At 39.4% G+C, this 23,412-nt stretch overlaps 1 protein-coding gene across 3 annotated transcripts in view; it reads right to left on the bottom strand.

The window, feature by feature from the left end:
• bcas3 (BCAS3 microtubule associated cell migration factor) overlaps positions 1–23,412 on the bottom strand; it is a 1,214,579-nt gene that overhangs the window by 995,824 nt on the left and 195,343 nt on the right. For all 3 annotated transcript variants that reach the window (XM_043718098.1, XM_043718095.1, XM_043718097.1), the window contains exon 7: positions 13,177–13,249. In XM_043718098.1, coding sequence (XP_043574033.1) covers positions 13,177–13,249 — 73 coding nt within the window. The remainder of the gene's footprint in view (positions 1–13,176; positions 13,250–23,412) is intronic.

Genomic DNA, 23,412 nt, shown 5'->3' with positions numbered 1-23,412 from the left:
CACCCAAATAACCTCCCTGGATGTATTTCCAGAAATGTCCTCCCACAGTACAGCTGTAATGCTATCCCTTATCAAAAACGCCACTCCCTCTCCTCTCTTGCCTCTCTTTCTATCCTTCCTGTCGCATTTGTATCCCAGAACATTAAGCTGCCAGTCCTGTCCATCCTTGAGCCATGTTTCTGTAATTACTATGATATCCCAGTCCCATGTTCCTAACCATGCCCTGAGTTCATCTGCCTTCCCTGTTTAGGCCTCTTGCATTGAAATAAATGCAGTTTATCAGTCCTGCCTTGTTCTCTGCTTTGTCCCTGACTGCCCTGACTGTTTGACTTGCCTTTGTTCTCAACTGTACCAGTCTCAGATTGATCTCTTTCCTCACTATCTCCCTGGGTCCCATCTCCCCCCACCTTGCTAGTTAAATCCTCCCAAGCAGTTCTAGTAAATCTCCCTGCCAGTATATTAGTCTCCTTCCAATTTAGGTGCAATCCATCCTTCTTGTACAAGTCACTTCTACCCCAAAACAGCTTCCAATGATCCAAAAAATGAATCCTTCTCCCATACACTAGCTCCTCAGCTATGCATTCATCTGCTCTATTCTCCTATTCCTGCCCTCACTAGCTCGTAGCACCAAGAGTAATCCAGATATTACTAGTCTCGAGGACCCCCTTTTTAAATTCCTGCTTAACTCTCTGTAATCTCCCTTCAGAATCTCAACCTTTTCCCTTCTTATGCCATTGATTCCAATGTGAACAATGACCTCTTGCTGGCTCCTCTCCCCCCTGAGAATATTTTGCACCGTCTCTGAGAAATCCTTGATCCTGGCACCAGGGAAGCAACACACCATTCTGACTTTTTGCTGCTGGCCACAGAAACATCTGTTTCCACCTAGGACTAGAGAGTCCCCTAACACAAGCGAGCTCTTGGAACCTGATGTACTCCTCATTGCTTTAGAGCCAGTCTCAATATGAGAAACTTGGCTGTCCGTGCTATGTTCCCCTGATAATCCATCACCCCCTACATTTTCCAAAACAACATACTTGTTTGAAATGGGGATAGCCACAGAAGACTCCTGCACTAGTTGCCTACCACTCTTAACATTCCTGGAGCTAACCCATCTATGTGACTGTATCTGCGACTTTTCTCCCTTCGTATAACTGCCATCTATCACATCCCCTTGCTTTTGTAAATTCCTCATTGCCTCTAACTCTCTCGAACCAATCCATTCGATCTGATAGGATTCGCAACCAACGGCATTTATTGCAGATATAATCGTCAGTAACTTGTAAACTCTCCCTAAACTCCCATGTCCGACAAGAAGAGCATATCACTCTACTAAGGGCCATTTTTGCTTCTTTCAATCTGCAGCACTAGAAAATAGCACTGTCTTATTCCTCTCCAAAACACTGTTCCAGGTTATATTAATACTTATGGCTTATATTTTAAGTTCAATCAAGAGACATATCTCAATAAAACGTATAATCAAGAAAGAACCCACTCTACTCACTACTGTAGACATCCTCCAACAACACTCAAGAAGCTTGACACCATTCAGGACAAAGCAGCTTGCTTGATTGACATTACATTCACAAGCATCCATGCCCTCCAGTGCCAATGCTCAGTAGCAGCAATGTGTACTACCTACAAGATGTACTGAAGAAATTCACCACAGATCTTCAAACAGCACATTCCAAACCTATGACCACTTCCATCTAGAAGGACAAAGGCAGCAGATACATGGGAACACACCACCTTCAAGATTCCCTCCAAGCCGCTTGCCATCCTGACTTGGAAATTTTATCACCATTCTTTCACTGCCATTGGGTCAAAATCCTGGAATTCCCTTGCCAATGGCATTGTGGCTGAACACATAGCAGGCAGACTGCAACAGTTCAAGAAGGCAGCTCACCACCACCTTCCCACGGTAACTAGAAATGGGCAATAAATGCTGGCCAGTCAGCGACACCCAAATCCCACAAATGAATTTTAAAAAGGCAGAAAGCCTTCACTGGCCTGTCAGTGAAGACTTCTTGCTTTCTTTCTTTGGGTTCAGAGGTTTCATTGACTGAGTTAGCAGAAAAACTGCCTCTTTTGATAAGATATGTATCCATTTCTTCTTAGAGTCTATTCTAAAGACCTAGATCAGTAGCTTAAATTTAAAAAAATTCCAAAACTATTCATCTTAAAATTCATGCTAATGTGGGAACATGTCCACACAGGCAGGCTAGTTCAACAGTCATTCAACAACCACACAGCTCTTTACTGCGCACATAGTTTCTTCTTATCCCAAAGATATGATACTCAATTGTTATTCATGCTGGGACTGAATGTTTAGACCTGCACATGTTCAAGCAGGCTGCAAAATAAACAGATTTCCCATCTTCCACACATGCATGGTAATAAATGTCCACTTATGCACAGTATCAGAAGTCGACATGAAGCAGTTCTGTAGCCAAAGAATTTTGGCTGCACACTTCTCACCTTGTCATGACATACACGACAAACCTCTGATTTACCCAATAGAGTTAATACTGCTGTATGTCAGTGGTGAAGAAAGTGGATACTAAGTAGAGGAAGAGAGAAACTGATGGGAAATGTTGAGCTCATTGACTGTTGTGTAAGCTGCGAGGAGAAAGTGAGGTCTGCAGATGCTGGAGATCAAAGTTGAAACTTTATTGCTGGAACAGCACAGCAGGTCAGGCAGCATCCAGGGAACAGGAGATTCGACGTTTCGGGCATAGGCCCTTCTTCAGGAATGAAGAAGGGCCTATGCCCGAAACGTCGAATCTCCTGTTCCCTGGATGCTGCCTGACCTGCTGTGCTGTTCCAGCAATAAAGTTTCAACTGTTGTGTAAGCTGCACCCATTCAGGGGTTGTGGACATTTCATTACACTCCTGACTTGAATCTGCCACATGGTTAACACTTTGAAAGTCATTTTTCAAAATATACCTAGCTTCTGCCCTACATCGATCCACAGAGTCATACAACATGGAAACAAACCCTTCAGTCCAACCAACCCATGCCGACAATGATCCCAAACTAAACTAGCCCCATCTGCCTGCGCTTGGCCCATATCCCACCAAACAATTCTTATTCTTACACTTATGCACATATCTTTTAAATGTTGTAACTGTACCCACATCCACCACTTCCTCTGGAAGTTCATTCCACACATGAACCACTCTCTATTGCCCCTCACGTTCTTTTTCAAATCTTTCTCCTCTCACCTTTAAAATATATCCCCCAGTCTTGAAATCCCCCACACTATGGAAAATACCTTATGTGCATCCCTCATGGTTTTATACACCTGTATAAGGTCACCTCTCAACCTCTTACACTCCAGTAACAAAGGCCTCAGCCTATCTAGCCTCTCCTTATAACTCAAACTCTCCATTCCCAGCAACATCCTGGTAAATCTCTTCTGAACCTTCTCCACCTTAATAATATCTTTCCTATAATTGAGTGACCAGAACTGGACATAGTACTCCAGGAGAGGGCTCATCAACGTCTTGCACAATCTCAACATAACATCCCAATTCCAATATTCAAAAGGTCTGAGGAATGAAGGCAAGCTTTCTTAACTACCCTATCTGTGACCCAAACTTCAAAGAGTTATGTTGCTGATACCCTTGGACTCTCTGTACCATAACATTACCCAAGGCCCTACTTTTAATTATATAAGTCTTGACCTTATGTTGCAAAGTTGGGTAGAGTGCTTGTAGATTGGAAGGCAGGAAGTTAGAATTTGGTGTTTGTAAAGTGCTCGGGAGAAAACCTTTGCATGGACCTTTGAAAGGACTACATGCTTTTTCTGTGCTCAGTGATTTAAAGTGGATATCTGTGAGCAGCAGCTTGAAAGTTTGCAAGCACACAGAGAGCACCAAATTGAAACATTTGTACTGTACAGTTAAAAGGCCAAGCAGCAGGGTTTTTTTAACCAAGGCAACAGGCTTTTGAATTTAGCCAATCAATTTGAACCAGGTACTTAGATACCAAAAACCGATTAAAGTTAAGTCTGATGGCTTTGACAACATAGGTCCAATCCTATTGCAAAAAAAAATTGGTATCTCATCACGGGTATAAAAAGAAAGGGATGTTGGACAAAGACCCTAGAGCTAGCCACATTCTGCCAGATCTAATGGCCCTAACGGCTAATGGGTTGGGTGGGGGAGTTATCAACTTTTTTTTTATAACAGATTGGCAGCTCGTCTAGGAACTGGTTGGATTTGAACAGGTTCAGGGTATGGAAGGTCCCAGCAGATTTAAACAGTCTTGGGAACTTGTGTCCTAGATTTTTACATAAAACATAAGTGAGAAGCAGAAAATCTGTTTAATTTCAGTTGCTTGCTGTTGGTTAAATCAAAAGTGAGGTAAAAGGTTCTTTCAGTCACTAAGAGTTTTCTGGGGGTAGAAGAAGTGACTTTGGGAGTTTTACAAAAGGTGAGCAAAGCAAAGCTGGACAAACTGGAGTTGGGGTTGCTTTCATCTATGAGAAAAGGAGTGGTAATTACAGCAATAGCTTGACATTTAAATTTGCTGGAAATGCCATCAAAATCTTTTGGAAATGGTGAGAATTCAATTGCAAATGAAGCAACTTGAACAAGAAAGGGAACTGAAATAATTTGAATTATGGTTAAAGCAGAGGAAAAAGAAAAGGAGAGGAAAGCCCAAGCAGAAGAAAGAGAGAGAAGAAAGGGAGAAAGCAAAAGAGTTTGAACTTCAGAAGTTGGCAATTTGACAGGAAAGTTGGCTCAAAAGAAGAGAGGTGAAGCTAGAAGGTAGGCTGAGTGAGGACGATAATGATGATGAGCAAACCCATCATAGCCAAAGGCATGGTAAGGACCTGTTTAAATATATCCAAGCATTGACTAAATTTGATGAAAAGTATGTCTTTTTCAACTAATTTGAGAAAGTGGCTAAACAAATTAAATAGCCAGTGACCAGGTGGATTTTGTTGATCCAAACCAAGTTGGCAGTGAGAGTTTTGCAGCACAATCAGAGGAGGTGTCATGAGAATATAAAGAAGTAAAAAAGGCTGTTTTGAGTGCCTATGAATTGGTACCAGAAGCGTACAGACAAAGATTAACAAATGTAAGAAAGGAACCAGGTCAGACTTATATCGAATTTGAAAGAATTAAACAGAGCAACTTTGATTGATGATGAGAGCATTAAAGATTGAAAAGACATATGAAGCTCTTGGAGATATTATTCTGCTGGAGGAGTTTAAAAGCTTCGAAGTGATAAGAACTCCTGTTGAGGAACAGAACGTTAAAACAACAAGAAGAGCCGCAGAGATGGCGGATGTATACCCATTAGTGCATGAATTGAAATCTAGCTTACAACAGCAATTTCATTCCGTGAGGGAGAGGAATTGGGAAAGAGGGAGATCTTTCAATGAAAAACAAAAAGTAGATCACATTGAAAACTGTTTACCACATGTGAAAAAAGAAACCCAAAAAGGCAGAAAAGAGGTGAAAGACCTCAGGTGTTTTCACTGCAATAAAGTGGGACTCACAAAGTCAAAGTGCTGGTGTCTTAAGAAAGGCACTGGGAAAAAGGATGTGGTAAACATCAAGTGAGATTAGTTTTGGCAGTGAAGGAAATCCCAAGAGAGGTCAAGCAGCTACATTAGAGTGCACAGTCTAGTCTTGGGCTGGATAGTATGATTGCGCTCAATCTTTTCAAAGACTTCATCTGCGTAGGTAAGATTTACTCAGGTAGAACAGGGCAAGTAGGTAAATAAGATGAAATATTGAGAGATATGAGAACTAGTCTGTCTCTAATGGTAACAAATGAAACTACTTGCACTCCTCCTGAAATACTGCCGAAGAGAGTGGTAATCTGTGGAGTAAATGAACAGAGGAATAGCATTCCCCGTGTAAGATAAAGTTAGAAAGTCCAATCAAGACTAGGGGAATGATAGTGGGAGTGTTGGAAAAATTGGCTATTTCAGGAATAAAGGGCAAAAGTGAGGACTGCACATGCTGGAAATCAGAGTCTAGATTAGAGTGGTGCTGGAAAAGCACAATGGGCATCACTCCCACCTTTCTTCCACTATATTGTTTCCAACAATAAACTGTATTCCTGAAATAGATTAAAGTGGTGCTGATGAAGAGCTTTTGCCTGAAACATCGATTTTCCTACTCCTCAGATGCTGCCTGACCTGCTGTGCTTTTCCAGCACCACTCTAATCTATTTCAGGAATACAGTTTATTCTTGGAAACAATATAGTGGAAGACAGGTGGGAGTGATGCCCATTGTAGTGGAAAATCCAAAAGAAAACCAGGAAAGTGAGTTAAAAGAAAAATACCCTGGAATGTTTCCAGATTGTGTGGTGACAAATCCTACAGTCATAAATTAAAACAAGAAAGGAGAACAAAAGAGAAAGATGTAGGAGTTGAGGTCCAGTTACCTGACACTCTATTTGATGAGGTGGTAAAGAAAAAACTAAGCAGTAGATGATCAGGCAGAAGTGTTTAGTTCTGAAAGATTAATGGAGTTACAACAAAAAGATGAGGTGATAAAAGATGTATATCATAAAGCCTACTCAGAAAAGGAATCAGAGTGTATTCCACAATGCTACTACCTTAAGGATAAAATATTAAGTGGAACTGGAGACCTTGGTAGGCCAGTGCAGATGAGAAATGGGCGGAAGTTCACCAGATTGGTTGCCAGTAGAATGCAGACAGGAAGTATTGCAGGTAGCACACAAATTACCTGTAGGAGGTCATGTGGAGTGAGGAACAGTCAGTCTAAGATATACAAGCATAAGGATGTGGTTGAATTTTGTCATACTTGTCATACATGTCAGATGGTAGGAAAGCCACATGCAGTGATAAAAATCAGTGCCTAGATGCCAATTCCTGCATTTGAAGAATCTTATACATGGGTTATAATTGCTTGTGTAGGTACCCTCTCTAAAAACAAAAGTGGGAACCAGTATTTGCTCACCATAATACATTTATCTACCAGGTTTCGACAAGCAATTTCATTACGGAATGTCAAGGCAAAAATGGTTGTGAAAGAGTTCCTTATTTCTTTACACACTATGGATTACCCAGGGAGATTCAGTCAGATCAGGGGTTCAATTTTAGTGCCAAATTCTTGAAAGAGGTCATGGATAGTTTAGACATTAAACACTTTAAATCAAGTGCACACCATCCTTAATTCCAGGGAGCATGGGAAAGATGGCATCACACCCTAAAGACAATGTTGAGGACTTATTGCCAGGATTACCCAAATAATTAGGATAAAGGTATCCCATTTATAGTATTTGCTATTAGAAATGCTCCAAATGAATCAACTCAGTTTACTCGATTCGAATTGATATTCAGACACAAAGTAAAACAGTCTTTAAGATTAATTAAGGAAAAGTTGATGGGTCCAAAGTCAGAGATCTCACAGTTGCGTTATGTATCTGAGTTGAGAGAAAGATTAACAGATTGGGTGAATCAGTTAGCCAACAGTTGAAGGTGGTACAGTGCCTAATTACTATATTTTGTTTAATGAAGCAAGGAGCAGAAAAAGAAATCTAAAATTCGAATGTTTGCCTGTGGGGATAAAGTATTGGTTCTGTTACCAATGGAAAGAGATCTCTTCAAAGCAAGGTTTAGAGGTCCCTATCAGGTTGAGAAGAAAAGAGGTGAATTATCTGATAAAGATGTCAAATAGGAAAAATAATTATCAGGTATGTCATGTAAACATGCTGAAGCATGACTATGACAGGGAAAGGGAACCAGAGAAACAGGTATTAGTTACTGCTATTCAGTGTGAGGTATCAAATCCAGATGATTTGGATTTTGATGTGCCTCAGATTAAATTGATTAATGAGGAAGTCATTAAGGAATAGGATAGGGTAGTGAGTTATCTGTCACAGGAACAGAAAAGTGAATTGGAAGACTTATTACAGTGCTAGAGGACCTGGCAAAACAGAATGGGGAGGACTAATGCCACAGTTCATGAGGTTGATATAGGGAATGCTGTGCCGATAAAACAACACACCTACAGGCTTAATCCTCTCAAAACAGTGGAGGTTCAGAAGGAAGTGGACATCATAAAGACAAGTCAACGCGAGTGAAGTTCACCAATCATGTTGGTTCCCAAACTTGATAGTACTCGACACTTCTGTGTAGATTATTGAAAGGTCAACGCTGTGACCAAATCTGACTCATACCCAATTCCAAGGCTGGAGGATTGTGTGAAAAAAGTAGGACAAGTCACTTACATTACAAAGTTGGACATACTTCATGGTTACTGGCAACTAACTTTGTTGGAGCGAGCAAAAGAAGTTTTTGTTTTTCTAACCCCAAATGGGCTATATTAGTTTAAAGTAATGGAACAAAAAATGCACCAGCCACTTTCCAATGGCTTATGAACAGAGTTGTCGAAAGCTTGATTAACTGTGCCATCGACATAGATGGCTTAGTGACCTTTAGTCATTCATGGAAAGGTCACATGGAGCATTTGGCAGAGCTCTTTTGAGAGACTACAGAAGACAAAGATGGTCATAAATTTGGCAGAAACAGAATATGTGAAGGCAGAAGTGACATTCTTAGGACACAACTTCGGATAGGGATGGATGACACTGAGGAATCTGAAGACGAAGACAATCAAGGAATTCCCAAGACCATCCTCAAAGAAGGAAGTGCTAGGATTTTAGGATACAGCAGATTCTACAGGAATTTGTACCAAACTTTAGTAGCATATTGGCACCGTTGACGGATTTGTTAAAAAAGAACACGAAATTTCGATGGATAGAACAATGCGAGGAGGCAGTTGAGAGTTTTAAAGCAGTGTTAACGACCACACCGCATACCAATTTTTCACCAGAAAAACTATTCGACCATTGAAAAGAGTTATTGAGTTTGATAATGGCCTTACTACATTTTAGTGTTTACATCGCAAACAATGCATCAGAGACGATTGTGTATACTGATCACAATCCTGTGATTTCTAGAAAGATTTAAGAACAAGAACATCAGTTTTTTTTGGAGTCTCATGTTACAAGCATTTAATTTATAGATTGTACATGTGCTAATGCCCTTAACTCTCAAGAGAGAATTGCTGGCTCTCGCAGCCTCGTCTATGTCATAGAGAAAGGACCATCTAAATAATAACGGTACCAATGGCACAACTAGTTAATATTCCTGACAGAAGAATTGACGGAGAAGGCACAGAACATTCCAGAAAACACGTAACCTGGCTGTAATTTCAAGAGATTAACTTTTTTTATATATACAAGTGGAATTTGTGTTTATTGGAACAGCATACCATTAGAATCTTATTTTATTCGGAAATAGTAGTTAGAAGGGTTTGATTCGGTTTGTTAATAGTTTAGTTAAATTGTTCACTGTTAGAATTAGGTAAAGAAATTGCTACTTGTTGATGTTAAAGTGAGTGTCAGTGATTTATTTTATTTAACCATTGGAAGTTGCTGAAAAGCAGCTTACACCATTTTCAAACTCCTTTTACAGATTATGGGACGAGATGCTCCTCTTTGGGAGTTTCAGTTTTAGTTCTCAGAGGGGTGTCAACCTCCACTTTATAACACTTTTGTTTTAAACGTTCTTCACTGTCCACTATACCAGCAATTTTGGTGTAATTTGCAAACTTACTAACCATGCCATCAATATATTCTATAACACTTGTAGCAAGGCACAAATCAGCTTCTTATTGAAAATGGTCACGAGTAAACATTTGTGTCATTCAAATGTTGCCTGTCAATTATCAGCTCAAAGCCCAGAAAGAGATAGAGATAAAGTCATATATTTGTTTAGTATCTTCAACAGCTTCAGGATGATTTCCCCCTCCAAACAAAAATATCATCTACAATCAAGTTTTGAAGTGTAGCCACTTGTTAAAATGTAAGAAATGGGATCACCAATTTGATCACAGCAAGATACCAAAAATGAAAGTTTTTTCATACACTGACCTCTGACAATCATAATCATCATCCTATATGTCATCCATGATTCTTGTCACAGCAGAGATGTATTTTGACCCAAATTTACCAGGCTGCTTTGAGACATGCATACTTGAACAATTTCTTGATGTTTAGATCAGTTATTTTCCTCTTGCAACTGTGTAATAAATAGGTAATGCTACATTGTCTCAGCTGAGTTTTTAAATGAAGGATCGACATAAAGGATGCAATGGCACTATTGGAATTACATCTGGGAGTTCCAATGGCATGTCGATCAACATTATTCATAAAATGAAAACCAAAATACAAGAGCTGATAATTTATTTTGTTACTATTCGTGGAAGCTTGTTCATTAGCTCATATTTCCTAAATTATAGGAGAATCAACCTTTCAAAAGTATCTTACTGGTTGTGAAGCACTTTGGGATTTCATGAGGTCATAAAAGGCACCACATAAATCTTTTTCTTTCCCATGCATTTATCTCACAGGTACATATCGAAATTAGCTCTGTGACAACGCTTCCAACTTGATCAACTGCAATTATTAATGAAGGGGTTACATGGGAATGGACTTCCTGAGGTTTGCCTTGAAATATTGTCTGGGTCATTGCCTATGAGGTTGTCCTATAGATTTCTTCTTGTTCTATTTTATAACCGCATATTCAACAATTACTTTGCTTGTCTTTTTGAAAGACAACCATATATTATCCGACTAGAGGCAAGGGTAAGTCAACTAGTTGAGAATCATGGGTCGCTGCCCTTAAGAACATTAGCACCAGATATGTTTGCATCGCCATTTTTCAAGAATATATGGCTGTAATATGCTGGATAGAGAATTATAGAATATTACTGCATAGAAGGAGGCTATTTGACCTTTTATGTTGGGCCGGCTCTTTCCGATTCTATCCACCCATAGCTTATTTAGCTGTCAAATGTCTAGAAAATGCTGGTTTCTGATTCTGCCAGACATCCATGCAGCATTTTTTAGATATTAGCAAAACTTTCTTGATCACCCTATAGGTTTTCTGCAACTTGTTGTATATCTCTGGTTACTGACCCAATTGCCAAAGGAAATAATTTTCCCCACTTTTTCTATCAAGATTCACATATCGTTTTTACATTTATTATCCCTCCTCTTTTTGTTCTTGAACTCCATCTTCCCTGATGTGATCTTCACAATCTTCTCACTATGGTCTGCAAATTCTTGTCATTCTTCTTTTACTGCCTGTCCTCTTTCTAATGACCAAGTCGCAAGTGCTTCTGACAATGCTGGTCAGAATTGTGCAAAATAGCGATGACTCACCTTTCAACTTCCCATTGAGGAACCATCCAGAATCTCTCCTAAGCATTGATTTCAACTCACCAATGAACCTTGTTGCTCACACATGACTCATTGATCCTTAAAGGTCCTCACAAAAAGGCTGTGCTGGTCCTGTTAAGTCATAGTTCCTTATAGAACCAATGTTCCAATGGAGAAAAGTCAGTCATCTGTTGATACGTTGAAGTATTTTGCATCTTGAACATGCAAAAGATGGAAATATTTTTCTGATACTGCCATCCCTTTGACTTTTTTCAGTGTTAAAAGCCACGATTTCAGATATAAAAATGAATACCTTTTGAACAATTCTTTCCAGATTTCAGTCTTCTGTTAAGAAGGATTCCTATCAATTAACATAGGTTTTGTTGATGACTTTGGCCAATGATAAATAGCAGTGGAGGCAGCAATTCTTTTTTTTGAGGGAAAAGAGTTCCAAATTGAAGAAGTTTCAAAATAGATTGCTTATCTTGTTTCCCAATTTACAATGCTGACTGCTGGGAATTTTTCCAAATTCGTGTCTCAGAAAATGAATGAATGGAGCACAGCCATCAACATTTAGAGTGTGGCTTATGGAAGAATTAAATCAATTGTAAATTACTTCAATCCAATCTAATCTAATAATATCCCATTTGTAGCAAGGCAAATGGCAATTCTGAAACAACTAAGAAACAGAATCCTGCAGAACCAATCTCTGTAACAGATCAAATGTCCTTGATAGTGTACGCTTTTGTAAACAAAGTTTTTTCATTGAAAACATATACCCTCCAAATCTTGTAAATTACATCTGAATTAAGGTTAGTGTTGGATTCTGGGCCCACATTCACTATATCAAAGTGGAGTGTTCAGTGGAAGTACGCAGTGCCTCTCACCACCCAACTAATCATGAATTGTATTTTCCAAGCTAACCACTTTATAAACTACAAGATCATCTACAAATATCTGAACTCTTATAGACAGTACAGGCAGTAATTAAACATCGTCTCCAGTACCTCATCCAAAACTGGACTAACTGACATTTGCAAGAAAATGTAGAAAGCGTAACTTTCAACACAGCGAAATGAAGACTACACAGACAGCCCTTGACAGTCATCCTAATTTTATTCGTGCCTGAACTTTTGAACTTATGCTAGGAAATAGCTGATACAGCACACTCCTCAAAAGCAATGTGCAGCTTTTGAGTTGGTTACGATGGAATGTAGAATACCTTGATTCATGGAAAAGACATTGTCAGACAGCATACCACAGGCATCAATATGTAACATCGTTGGGTAAGATATTAGTCACTAATTTTAACGTCACAACTATAACTCTGCTTGAAGTGCATGGTCAAGTTTATTCAATCACATTAGAAAAGCAAGCACAAACCTCCAAATGACTTGAGAGTATATCATCTAATATAGTGAAAATGAGCTAATTTTGTAATGAGAGGACTACACAAAAAGCTAAGCATTTAGCTTACTATTCAACTGAATACAGACAAGTCCAACAGGCATGTGCAGCGACTCCCTAAGCATCTTGTCTCCTCCTACTGTCATTCAGGAAATTATGCAAGATAATCAGTTGTGTTGATATAAAGTGCTAAATGGCAAAAATAACTCAAAAGGAGCATAAAATAAAATTAAATACTGACTTTTGCTTCACTTGCAACAAACCTCAAGCATTTTTTCATATGAATAGTTGTAATGCAACATCAAGCTTCAGGCATTGGCACATCTTACTAACCACTAGAACTGATAATTTAACATGACTGCCTCACCAGCAGTCTACATGATCAATGTCGTGCATATTTTGTGTTCCAAAGTGGAGATGATATGGCTAGAAAAGGCAAATTCTTTTCACACATCCCCCTGACTCCGTCAAACACTCCCCTGCTGTCCTAGTACCCCACCCCCCACGATGCTGCATCTGGTTCACATTTTTGCCAAAAGTTTTCTCTCACCCTGCTGATCCTGTACTTTTGCACACACCAAGGAGTGGCCTTTTCTCAGCAAAATTATCAATTTTGTGAAGACCTGTGAATAAAAACACAGAGAGAGAAAAAATAATTCAGAACAAAAGGGGACTTTTATCAACACACATGTCAGCGCTTCAGTGTCTGCCAGTTTTCTCTCTTAGTTCACCACCCATCCACTCTAGTCCATTAGTCACACAAAGATGCAGTTTAAGGGCAGGAAGTGTGTTAATGGAATTACAACTGTAACTCTGTAATCAAATCATGATATAAATATTTCCGAAGTCAAAAAATGAAAACAGGACATTCTTTTCTGTGGGTTATATGCTGAACCACAGTTTTAACATTTGGTCTTTACAAAAATAAAAGCATAAACAAAGTGCAGGGAGATCAAATGGTAACTAGCTATGAGACAAAAGATTAGCTGAGGAGGGTTGTGTAAGTATAGGATGAAAAATAGAAAAATGTGAAGTATTTTGATGCTGTAGAATCAGCTGTGGATGAAAAATATTTTACCTCGGAGGAACATTAACCTTGCAAGCAAACATCTTTAAATAATTAGTGTCAAAAGAGCCTCCAACGTCTGTTGTCTTGTTTCCCTAAAAGGGCTAGTAATTGCTCCAATCATGATTATAATTACTACCTAGGTATACAAACATTGAAACAAAATGCTAATTGAGATGCTAAAGGATTACTGATGAATTAATATTTCTACTGACATGCACTGTTTTGCCACTAACATTTTCATAGGTCTACAGAACCAAATAAAAGGGCCTTCTGCCCACTGAGTGCAATGGTCAGAAAATAGGCATCTATCGATTCTAAACACTTTTTGTAGCACTTGGTCCATAACCTTGTATGCCAATGCAATGCAAGTGGGCATCTAAATACCCTGAAATATTATGAAGGTTTCTGCCTATATCATCTTTACAGGCAGTAAGTCCGAGTCCAACATTCTCTGGTGAAAAAAGTAATTCCTTACAACCTCCTGCCCCTTATCGTAAAGCTATATCCTTGGTTATTGCCCTTACTTTCTTCAAGATTTGTTGTGTTTACCCAATCACATTGTTTATGCTTTAGATGAAACATCTAGACTTGGGAAAAACTAGGAAGATCATGCACCTGTGTGTTGCATCTTCCTTATAAGCATTTCCCCCACCATACAATGTTAGACAGAAAATATATACAAATAAAATTATTCAAGTAACCAAAAATCATAACGAGAAGAAACTAACAAAAAATAATTAGAGAGCTGGGATTCTTCCGTCTTGATTTCAGACAGTGTTCAAGCTGAGATCTTATGATGCAGGAAGCCTAGCCAGGTAGAATGGAAACAGTTTACCAGTGCTTTATTCTAGTAAGTCACAAACTTTCAGCGGAACAGCACAGTTAGTTCAAGCATCAAAATCTGCTATGACTATCAGTCTCAATTTTGAATGGAATAATGAACAAAAATTTGCATTTATCAAGCACCATTCATAATAAAATATGTCCAAATTTTGGGTCTTCCACAGTACAGCAGTATACAATGTCCAATGTGCAATGAGGCAACCAGCCATGCGAGGAATTCTGTGGATCACTAGAATGGGGAGTATTCAGTTTCATTTGATTACTTGCAGCCTGAATTCAAGATGGCAGCTATGACTGAGACATTCAATAATTTAATTTGGCTGGACTGTGTCATAGTGATAATGTCACTTCTCTCGTAACCCAGAAGCTTCATTTCAAGAATGATGACTGTGAAACTTTTACAAATTGTCATAGAAAAAGTCGGATTCATTAATGTCCTTTAAGGAAGAAAAGTTGCCATCGTTACCTAGTCAAACCAACTGCAATGATGATTGACTCCTAAGTGCCCTTTCAAATGGCCTCACAAGCCAATCAATGGCTATTAGGGATGGCATCTAATTCTGGCCTTACCGCTGATGCATCCTATTAAAGAATTTTACAATTATTTTTAAAGCTGCTTACATATTATCTTGGAAATAAAATTTAATTACATTAGTTCTATTTTGTTTTATTCTCACGAAAGATTTTAAAAATGTATTTCCTCTGCAGCGTTAAAAAAAATCCATTTTTTTCTATAAACAGAGACAGATATTTTGTAAAAACAAGTGATTAGTAACAAGAAATCTGTCACTGCATCGTGAGATCACTCTGGAATTGTGATGTCTATATATTAACAAGTCTCAAAATATCAGTGGAAATTTCCAAATATTTGTTCAGTAAATGTGCTGCGTAGAACCACAGCATTTTAATCAAGGAAACATGGGAGTTCATTTAACAGACACTATGACCCACACACATGCACAGTCAGAAAAGAAATTTTAAGAATCGGCAGATTCAGATTCTTTACTTGCAAATGGTAATCAAAAGTTTCGACATCATGTCAATTTTATTTACTTCTTAATGCAGTATCTTTGAAGGAACATGAGAGAAGTAAGTAAGTGAATTCTATACTATGTGTAGGCCAGGTTATGGAGCATTGTACAAGATTCAAGCACATAATTATATCAAACTGTGAATTCCTAGTGGCACACACACAAGAGGTAGGAGAAAGATTAGACCATATAGGCAATTGAGCCTGCCTCACCATTCATTATTATCATGGGATGATCTATGGCTTCAAATTTACCTCCTGCCCAAGGCCTATATCCTGGAAAAGTAAAGCTTTGTCTACCTTAGCTGTTCAGTGATTAAGCATTCACAAATTCTCTAGGGTAAAAAATTCCAAATATTCACAACCTTTTGAACGAGTCAATTTTTCCTCATTTCAGGGTGAGATGATTTCTTATCCTGAGACTGTGCCTGTGGTTTAATTCCCCAGTCAGTGGAAACAACCTGTCAGTATCTACCATTCCATGGTCAAGGTGAGTTTAAATGCAATACAAATGCATTAGTGGGCGGCACGGTGGCACAGTGGTTAGCACTGCTGCCTCACAGCGTCAGAGACCCGGGTTCAATTCCCGCCTCAGGCGACTGACTGTGTGGAGTTTGCACATTCTCCCCGTGTCTGCGTGGGTTTCCTCCGGGTGCTCCGGTTTCCTCCCACAATCCAAAAGATGTGCAGGTCAGGTGAATTGGCCATGCTAAATTGCCCATAGTGTTAGGTAAGGGGTAAATGTAGGGGTAGGGGTATGGGTGGGTTGCGCTTCGGCGGGGCGGTGTGGACTTGTTGGGCCGAAAGGCCTGTTTCCACACTGTAAGTAATCTAATCTAATCTAAATGAAGTGCCACTCAACTAGTTGACAATTTTCTGTCAAGGACTGAAAGCCCTTTCAGAGAGGTATTCTGAACAGCAGTTTCTTCACACCGTCACTGGTCAAAGCCTTCCTAGCTTATCACTTTTCACTGACAAAACTCCTTCTACTGTGTTTTCATTTCAATGATCCTGTGAGTTGCTGACAGGTTGGGAAACAAATGCCCTTGATGGAAAATTCAGAGTTACTAAACTAATTCATCCAAAGGGATTCCTCACTTGTCTTTAATATCACCCAGGGGAAACCCAGGAGGAATGGGGATGACATTGGGATCCTAACCGGACACAGCTGTATCACTTTTAGGGGTTTTAGCTCCATACACACAGCACACATGCCTCTAGTTTCTTGGAAAATTCGCCCTTTGGTGTAAAAATGATAGGATAACACAACATAAAAGAAGACCATTCGGCCATCATGCCTGTGCTAGCATCTTGAAATAGGCCAGCCATTCAGGTTTGAGGGAGGGAAGATGTAGGCCTACAAGCAAGAGGATATGATAGAATTACAGGGTAATTGTTTGGATCATGATAACCAGAGTGGGAGAGGAAGGGACAGAGTATACAAACATAGAAAAATAGCAATAAATGGGATCAAATGGGGGGAAAATGATTTAAAATAGCAAAATTAAAGGCTCTTTACTTGACTACACAAGTATTGTGGACAAAATAAATGAATTAACCACACAAATACAGGTTAACAGGCATGTTTACAAGGAGGTCAAATATTCAGGTGTAGGTGACTTTTTGAAAGGACAGGCAGGAAGGAAAGGCTGGTGGGGTAGAAATGTTGATACGGAAATAAATATGAAAGCAACAAAAGATCTTGAATCAGAAGATGCAGAATCCATATGTGTGGAGGTAAAAAATAAAAAGGCAATAAGGACCCTGGTAGTCTATAGGTCCCCTAACAGTAGATTTACGATGGGACAGAGAATAAATCAGGGGTAATGAGGACACATAACGAAGGTAGTACATAAATAATGGATGATTTTAAACCTCATGTAGATTAGGATAAACAGACTGGCAGAGGAAGCCATGAGGACAATTGCATACAGTATCTAGGACAGTTTCCTAGAACAATGTGTGGTGGATCCAACAGAGATCAGGCAATTTTGAAACTGGTGATGTGTAATGAGGCAGGTTTAATGAATAATGTTAGATAAAAGCCCCTTTGTAACAGTGATGAAAACATAGTAGAATTTAGCATTCAGTTCAAGAGAGAGAAACTTCTGATTTTTGATTTGATTTATTATTGTCTCATGTACCAAGATACAGTGAAAATAATTGTTTTGCGTGCAAACCAGACAAATCGTACCTTATACAAATACATCAGGGTAACAGAGCAGAATGCAGAATATAGTGCTAAAGCTACAGAGAAGGTGCAAAGAAAGATCAGCTCTAACATATGAGAGGTCCATTCATAAGTCAGATAACAGTGGGGAAGAAGCTGTTGTTAAGTCTGTTGGTATGCATTCTCAAACCTTTGTATCATCTGCCGATGGAAGAGGGTGCAAGAGAGTACAATCGGAGTGGGAAGGGTCTTTGATTATGTCGGCTGCTTTCCTGAGGCAATGGGAAGTTTGGACGAAGTCCATGGAAGTTTCCTGGTGGACTGGGCTATGTCCACAACTATCTGTAATTTATTGCAGTCTTTACAGAGCAGTTGCCATACCAAACTGTGATGCATCCGCATATGATGTAAACTTGGTTTGGAAACAACCCTGCTAAGCTTAAATAAGGGTAATTACAACGGAGTGAGGGCAGAACTGGCTGTAGTGAACTGAGAAAGAATTTTAGTCGCAAAAATGGTTGAGGAACAATGGCAGATATATAAGCACAGCAAAGATATATTCCAGAGTGGAAGAAGGGAAGGGAATATGCAAAGATTGATAGTTAACCAGGAAAGTTAAGGATAACATCAGATTGACACAATAAACATACAATGTGGCAAAAATTTGTGGCAAACCAGAGGATGGGGAAAGTTTTAAAAATCAAATCAACAAGTCCAAACAAAGGAAGAAAATAAACTTTGAGGGAAAACTATCAAGAAAAATATCAAGATGGACAGCAAGTGCTTCTTTAAAGATATAAAAAGGAAGAGAGAAGCTAAAGTGAACATAGACCCCTAAGATAATAATGCCTGGGAAATAATAATGTGGAACCAGGAAATGGAAGAGGAATTGAATAAATAATTTGCATGAATCTTCACAGTAGAAGACTTTATTAGCATTCCAAAATTACTAAATGAGAAAAATAAAATCAAAACTAAGATCTGATGCAAGAAACAATTATTATTAAAGTTCAATTTCTTCAACATATTATCTATGTTAGAAACAAAAATGTTTATACTTGTGAAAGAATCCTGCTGAAATATTTAGAATTAATGCAGATCTTGTTCACTTTTTTTAAGAAGTCTCCCTCCCACATTTCAGTGAGCATGTTATCAAGGAGGGATGAAATCTGAATGTGAGGGAGCGCTTTTAAAAACAGCATGAGTTTAATCCAATTGCAATCAGTTCACTTTTGTTTTGCTTTAAGTAAGTTGGAATCATCTGGGAAAATCTAAAATAACTACCATATTTTCATACTGCATTATACATAGCAAATTATGCACTCAGGTCAATTTCTGTATTTAATGTAGAACCCATTTAAAAGGAACTGAAAATATTCTCTGTGAAGCTCTGGCTGACTTTATGTACCACTGAAACTTCAAAAAGGAAACTATTTGGATTAAATCACTGTGAAACATCTAACAGGGAGCAAACAGAAGACCAAGGTCGAAGTCTGGACCTCCAGCATCTTCTGTTTGGTGCCTCCTTCCATCTGTTTCAATAGGATGTGACACACAAAACTATGTTAAACTTGATTTTATTCATTCTTTCATGGGGTATGGGTGCTGATGACAAGGCCAGCTTTTCTACTCATCCCTAGATACAGTTAAGAGTCAACACACTGTTCTGAGTTTGAAGTTACATGTAGGCCAGACCAGGTAAACTTCTCATCCTGAAAGGACATTAGTGAACTAGATTTCTTTCAATCGGAATGGTTACACGATCGCCAAGGAACTAGTTTTCAGCTTTAAATTTTATTCAACTCAAATTTCTTCATCTGCCATGGGACAATTTCAACCTGCACTCACATTAGACTGGGGCACCTGTTTACTAGTTGAGTGGTGTTAACATTATGCTACCACCTCCACATTTTCACACTCCGTGTTTATTTACATATTACACTTTCTATGCGCAGGTTCAAGCATTGAGAAAGCGTCATTAATTGCTCCTATTCATGAAGCTACAATGCTGTTATAACAGGAGAATGTTTGTGGACTACAGGTGAATTGCTTACACTCCCTCTTAGTGCACCCCAGCAGTATTTATTAGTATACACATGAAGCACTCTTACATGCCTTGGAAAATGAATAATATTTCCTATTTAAGCATAATTACTTTCATTAGAATCAATTAAAATGGGCAAAAAATGACATCACCCTGGGAACAAAAGTGAAAATTAGAATAATGAGAAGAACTGTGGATACCAATATATATCCTTTAATTTATATAGCGTCATAGAGCCGTAGAGATGTTCAGCACGGAAACAATCTCGTCCATGCTGACCAGAAATCACAACCAAATCTAGTCCCACCTGCCAGCACCCGACGCATATCCCGCCAAACCCTTAGTGTTCATATACCCATCCAAATGCCATTTAAATGTTGCAATTGTACCAGCCTCCACCACTTCCTTTGGCAGCCCATTTCACACACGCACCACACTCTGCGTGAAAAGGTTGGCCTTTAGGTCTCTTGTATATCTTTCCCCTCTCACTCTAAACCTTTGCCCTCTAGCTCTGGACTCCATCAAGGGAAAAGACATTGTCTATTTACCCTTTCTATGCCCCACATTATTTTAAAAACCTCTCTAAGGTCACCCCCCAGCTTCTGACGCTCCAGGAAAAACAGCCCGAGCCTATTCAAAATCTCTCCGTAGCTCAAATCCTCCAACCTTGGCAACATCCTTGTAAATCTTTACTGAAGTTTGACAATATCCTTCTGATAGGGAGTAGACTAGAATTGCACGCAATATTCCAAATGTAGCCTAACCAATGTTCTGTACAGCCGCAACATGACCTCCCAACTCCTGTACTCAATACTCTGACCAATAAAGGAAAGCATACCAAATGCTGCCTTCACTATCCTGTCTACCTGCGACTCTACTTTCAAAGAGCTATGAACCTGCACTCCAAGGTCTCTTTGTTCAGCAACACTCCCTAGGACCTTACCATTAAGTGTATAAATCCTGCTAAGGTTTGCCTTCCCAAAATGCAGCACCTCACATTTATCTAAATTAAACTCCATCTGCCACTTCTCAGCTTGTTGGGGTGGACCAAGATCCCATTGTAATCCGATACTTCGTTGTTCACTACACCTCCAATTTTGGCGTCATCTGCAAACTTACTAACTATACCTCTTAAGCTCACAGTCAAATCATTTATATAAATGACAAAAGGTAGTGGATTCAGCACTGATCCTTGTGACACTCCACTGGTCACAGGCCTCCAGTCTGAAAAACAACCCTCCACCACCACCGTCTTTGAGCCAGTTCTATATCCAAATGGCTAGTTACCCCTGTATTCCACGAGATCTAACCTGGTTAACCAGTCTCCCATGGGGAACCTTGTCGAACGCCTTACTGAAGTCCATGTAGATCACATCTACCGCTCTGCCCTCATAAATCCTCTTTGTTACTTCTTCAAAAAACTCAATCAAGTTTGTGAGACATGATTTCCCACCAACAAAGCCATGCTGACTATCCCTAGTCAGTCCTTGCCTTTCCAAATACATGTACATCCTGTCCCTCAGGATTCCCTCCAACAACTTGTCCACCACTGACATCAGGCTCACTGGTCTATAGTTCCCTGGTTTATCCTTACCACCTTTCTTAAATAGTGGAATCACGTTAGCCAACTTCCAGTCTTCCGGCACCTCACTTGTGACTATCGATAATACGAATATTTTAGCAAGAGGCTCAGCAATCACTTCCCTAGCTTCCCACAGAGTTCTGGGGTACACCTGATCAGGTCCTGAGGGTTTATCCACTTTTATACATTGTACCAGCCTCCACCACTTCCTCTGGCAGCTCATTCCACATTCATACCACCCTCTGTGTGAAAAAGTTTTTATATCTTTTATATCTTTCCCCTCTCACCCTAAACCTATGCCCTCTAGTTATGGACTCCCCCACCCTAGGGAAAAGACTTTGTCTATTTACGCTATCCATGCCACTCATAATTTTGTAAATCTCTATAAGGTCACCCCTCAGCCTCCGACGCTCCAGAGAAAACAGCCCCAGCCTGCTCAGCCTCTCCCTATAGCTCAAATCCTCAAACCCTGGCAACATCCTTGTAAATCTTTTCTGAACCCTTTCAAGTTTCACAACATCTTTCTGATAGGAAAGTGACCAGAAATGCACGTAATATTCCAACAGTGGCCTAAACAATGTCCTGTACAGCCGCAACATGACCTCCCAACTCCTGTACTCAATACTCTGACCAATAAAGGAAAGCATACCAAACGCCTTCTTCACTATCCGTTCTACCTGCGACTCCACTTTCAAGGAGCTATGAACCTGCACTCCAGCAACACTCCTTAGGTCCTTACCATTAAGTGTATAAGTCCTGCTAAGATTTGCTCTCCCAAAATGCAGCATCTCGCATTTATCTGAATTAAACTCCATCTGCCACTCTTCCATGTCCTTTTCCATTGTAAATACTGATGCAAAATACTCATTTAGTATCTACCCCATCTCTTGCAGCTCCACACAAAGGCCACCTTGCTGATCACTGAGGGATCCTATTCTCTCCCTATTTACCCTTTTGTCCTTGATGTATTTGCAAAACCCTTTGGATTCTCCTTAACTCTCTTTGCCAAAGCTATCTCATGTCTCCTTTTTGCCTTCCTGATTTCCCTCTTAAGTATACTTCTAGTGCCTTTATACTCTAAGGATTCACTCGAAAAATCCTGTCTATACCTTACATATGCTTCCTTCTTTTTCTTAACCAAACTCTCAATTTCTTTTGTCATCCAGCGTTCTCTATACCTACCTGCCTTACCTTTCACCTTAACAGAAAAAAACTGTCTCTGGACTCTCGTTATCTCATTTCTGAAGGCTTCCCATTTTCCAGCCTTCCCTTTACCTGCGAACATCTGCACCTAATCAGCTTTTGAAAGCTCTGGCCTAATACCGTCAAAATTGGCCTTTCTCCAATTTAGAACTTCAACTTTTAGATCTGGTCTATTATTTTCCATCACTATTTTAAAATTAATAGAATTATGGTCACTGGCCCCCAAAGTACCCCTCACCACTGACACCTCAGTCACCTGTCCTGCCTTATTTCCCAAGAGTAGGTCAAGTTTTGCACCTTCTCTAGTAGGTACATATACATATTGAATCAGAAAATTTTCTTGTGCACACTTAGCAAATTCCTCTCCATCTAAACCCTTAACACTATGGCAGTCTCAGTCTACGTTTGGAAATTTAAAATTCCTTACCAAAATCACCTTATTATTCTTACATGTAACTGAGATCTCCTTACAAATTTGTTTCTCAATTTCCCTCTGACTATTAGGGGGTCTATAATACAATCCCAATAAGGTGATCAACCCTTTCTTATTTCTCAGTTCCACCCAAATAACTTCCCTGGATGTATTCTGGCAATATCCTCCCTCAGTGCAGCTGTAATACTATTCCTTATCAAAAACGCCACTTGTCATCCTCTCTTGCCTCCCTTTCTGTCCTTCCTGTAGCATTTGTATCCTGGAACATTAAGCTGCCAGTCCTGTCCATCCCTGAGCCACATTTTTGTAATTGCTATGATATCCCAGTGCTATGGTCCTAACCATGCCCTGAGTTCATCTGCCTTCCCTGTTAGGCCCCTTGCATTGAAATGAATGAGGCTTAATTTATCAG

This window comes from Chiloscyllium plagiosum, chromosome 28, assembly GCF_004010195.1.
Source record: "Chiloscyllium plagiosum isolate BGI_BamShark_2017 chromosome 28, ASM401019v2, whole genome shotgun sequence".
In the NCBI taxonomy this organism is placed as follows: Eukaryota; Metazoa; Chordata; class Chondrichthyes; order Orectolobiformes; family Hemiscylliidae; genus Chiloscyllium; species Chiloscyllium plagiosum.
This window is presented reverse-complemented; position numbering and strand designations above follow the sequence as displayed.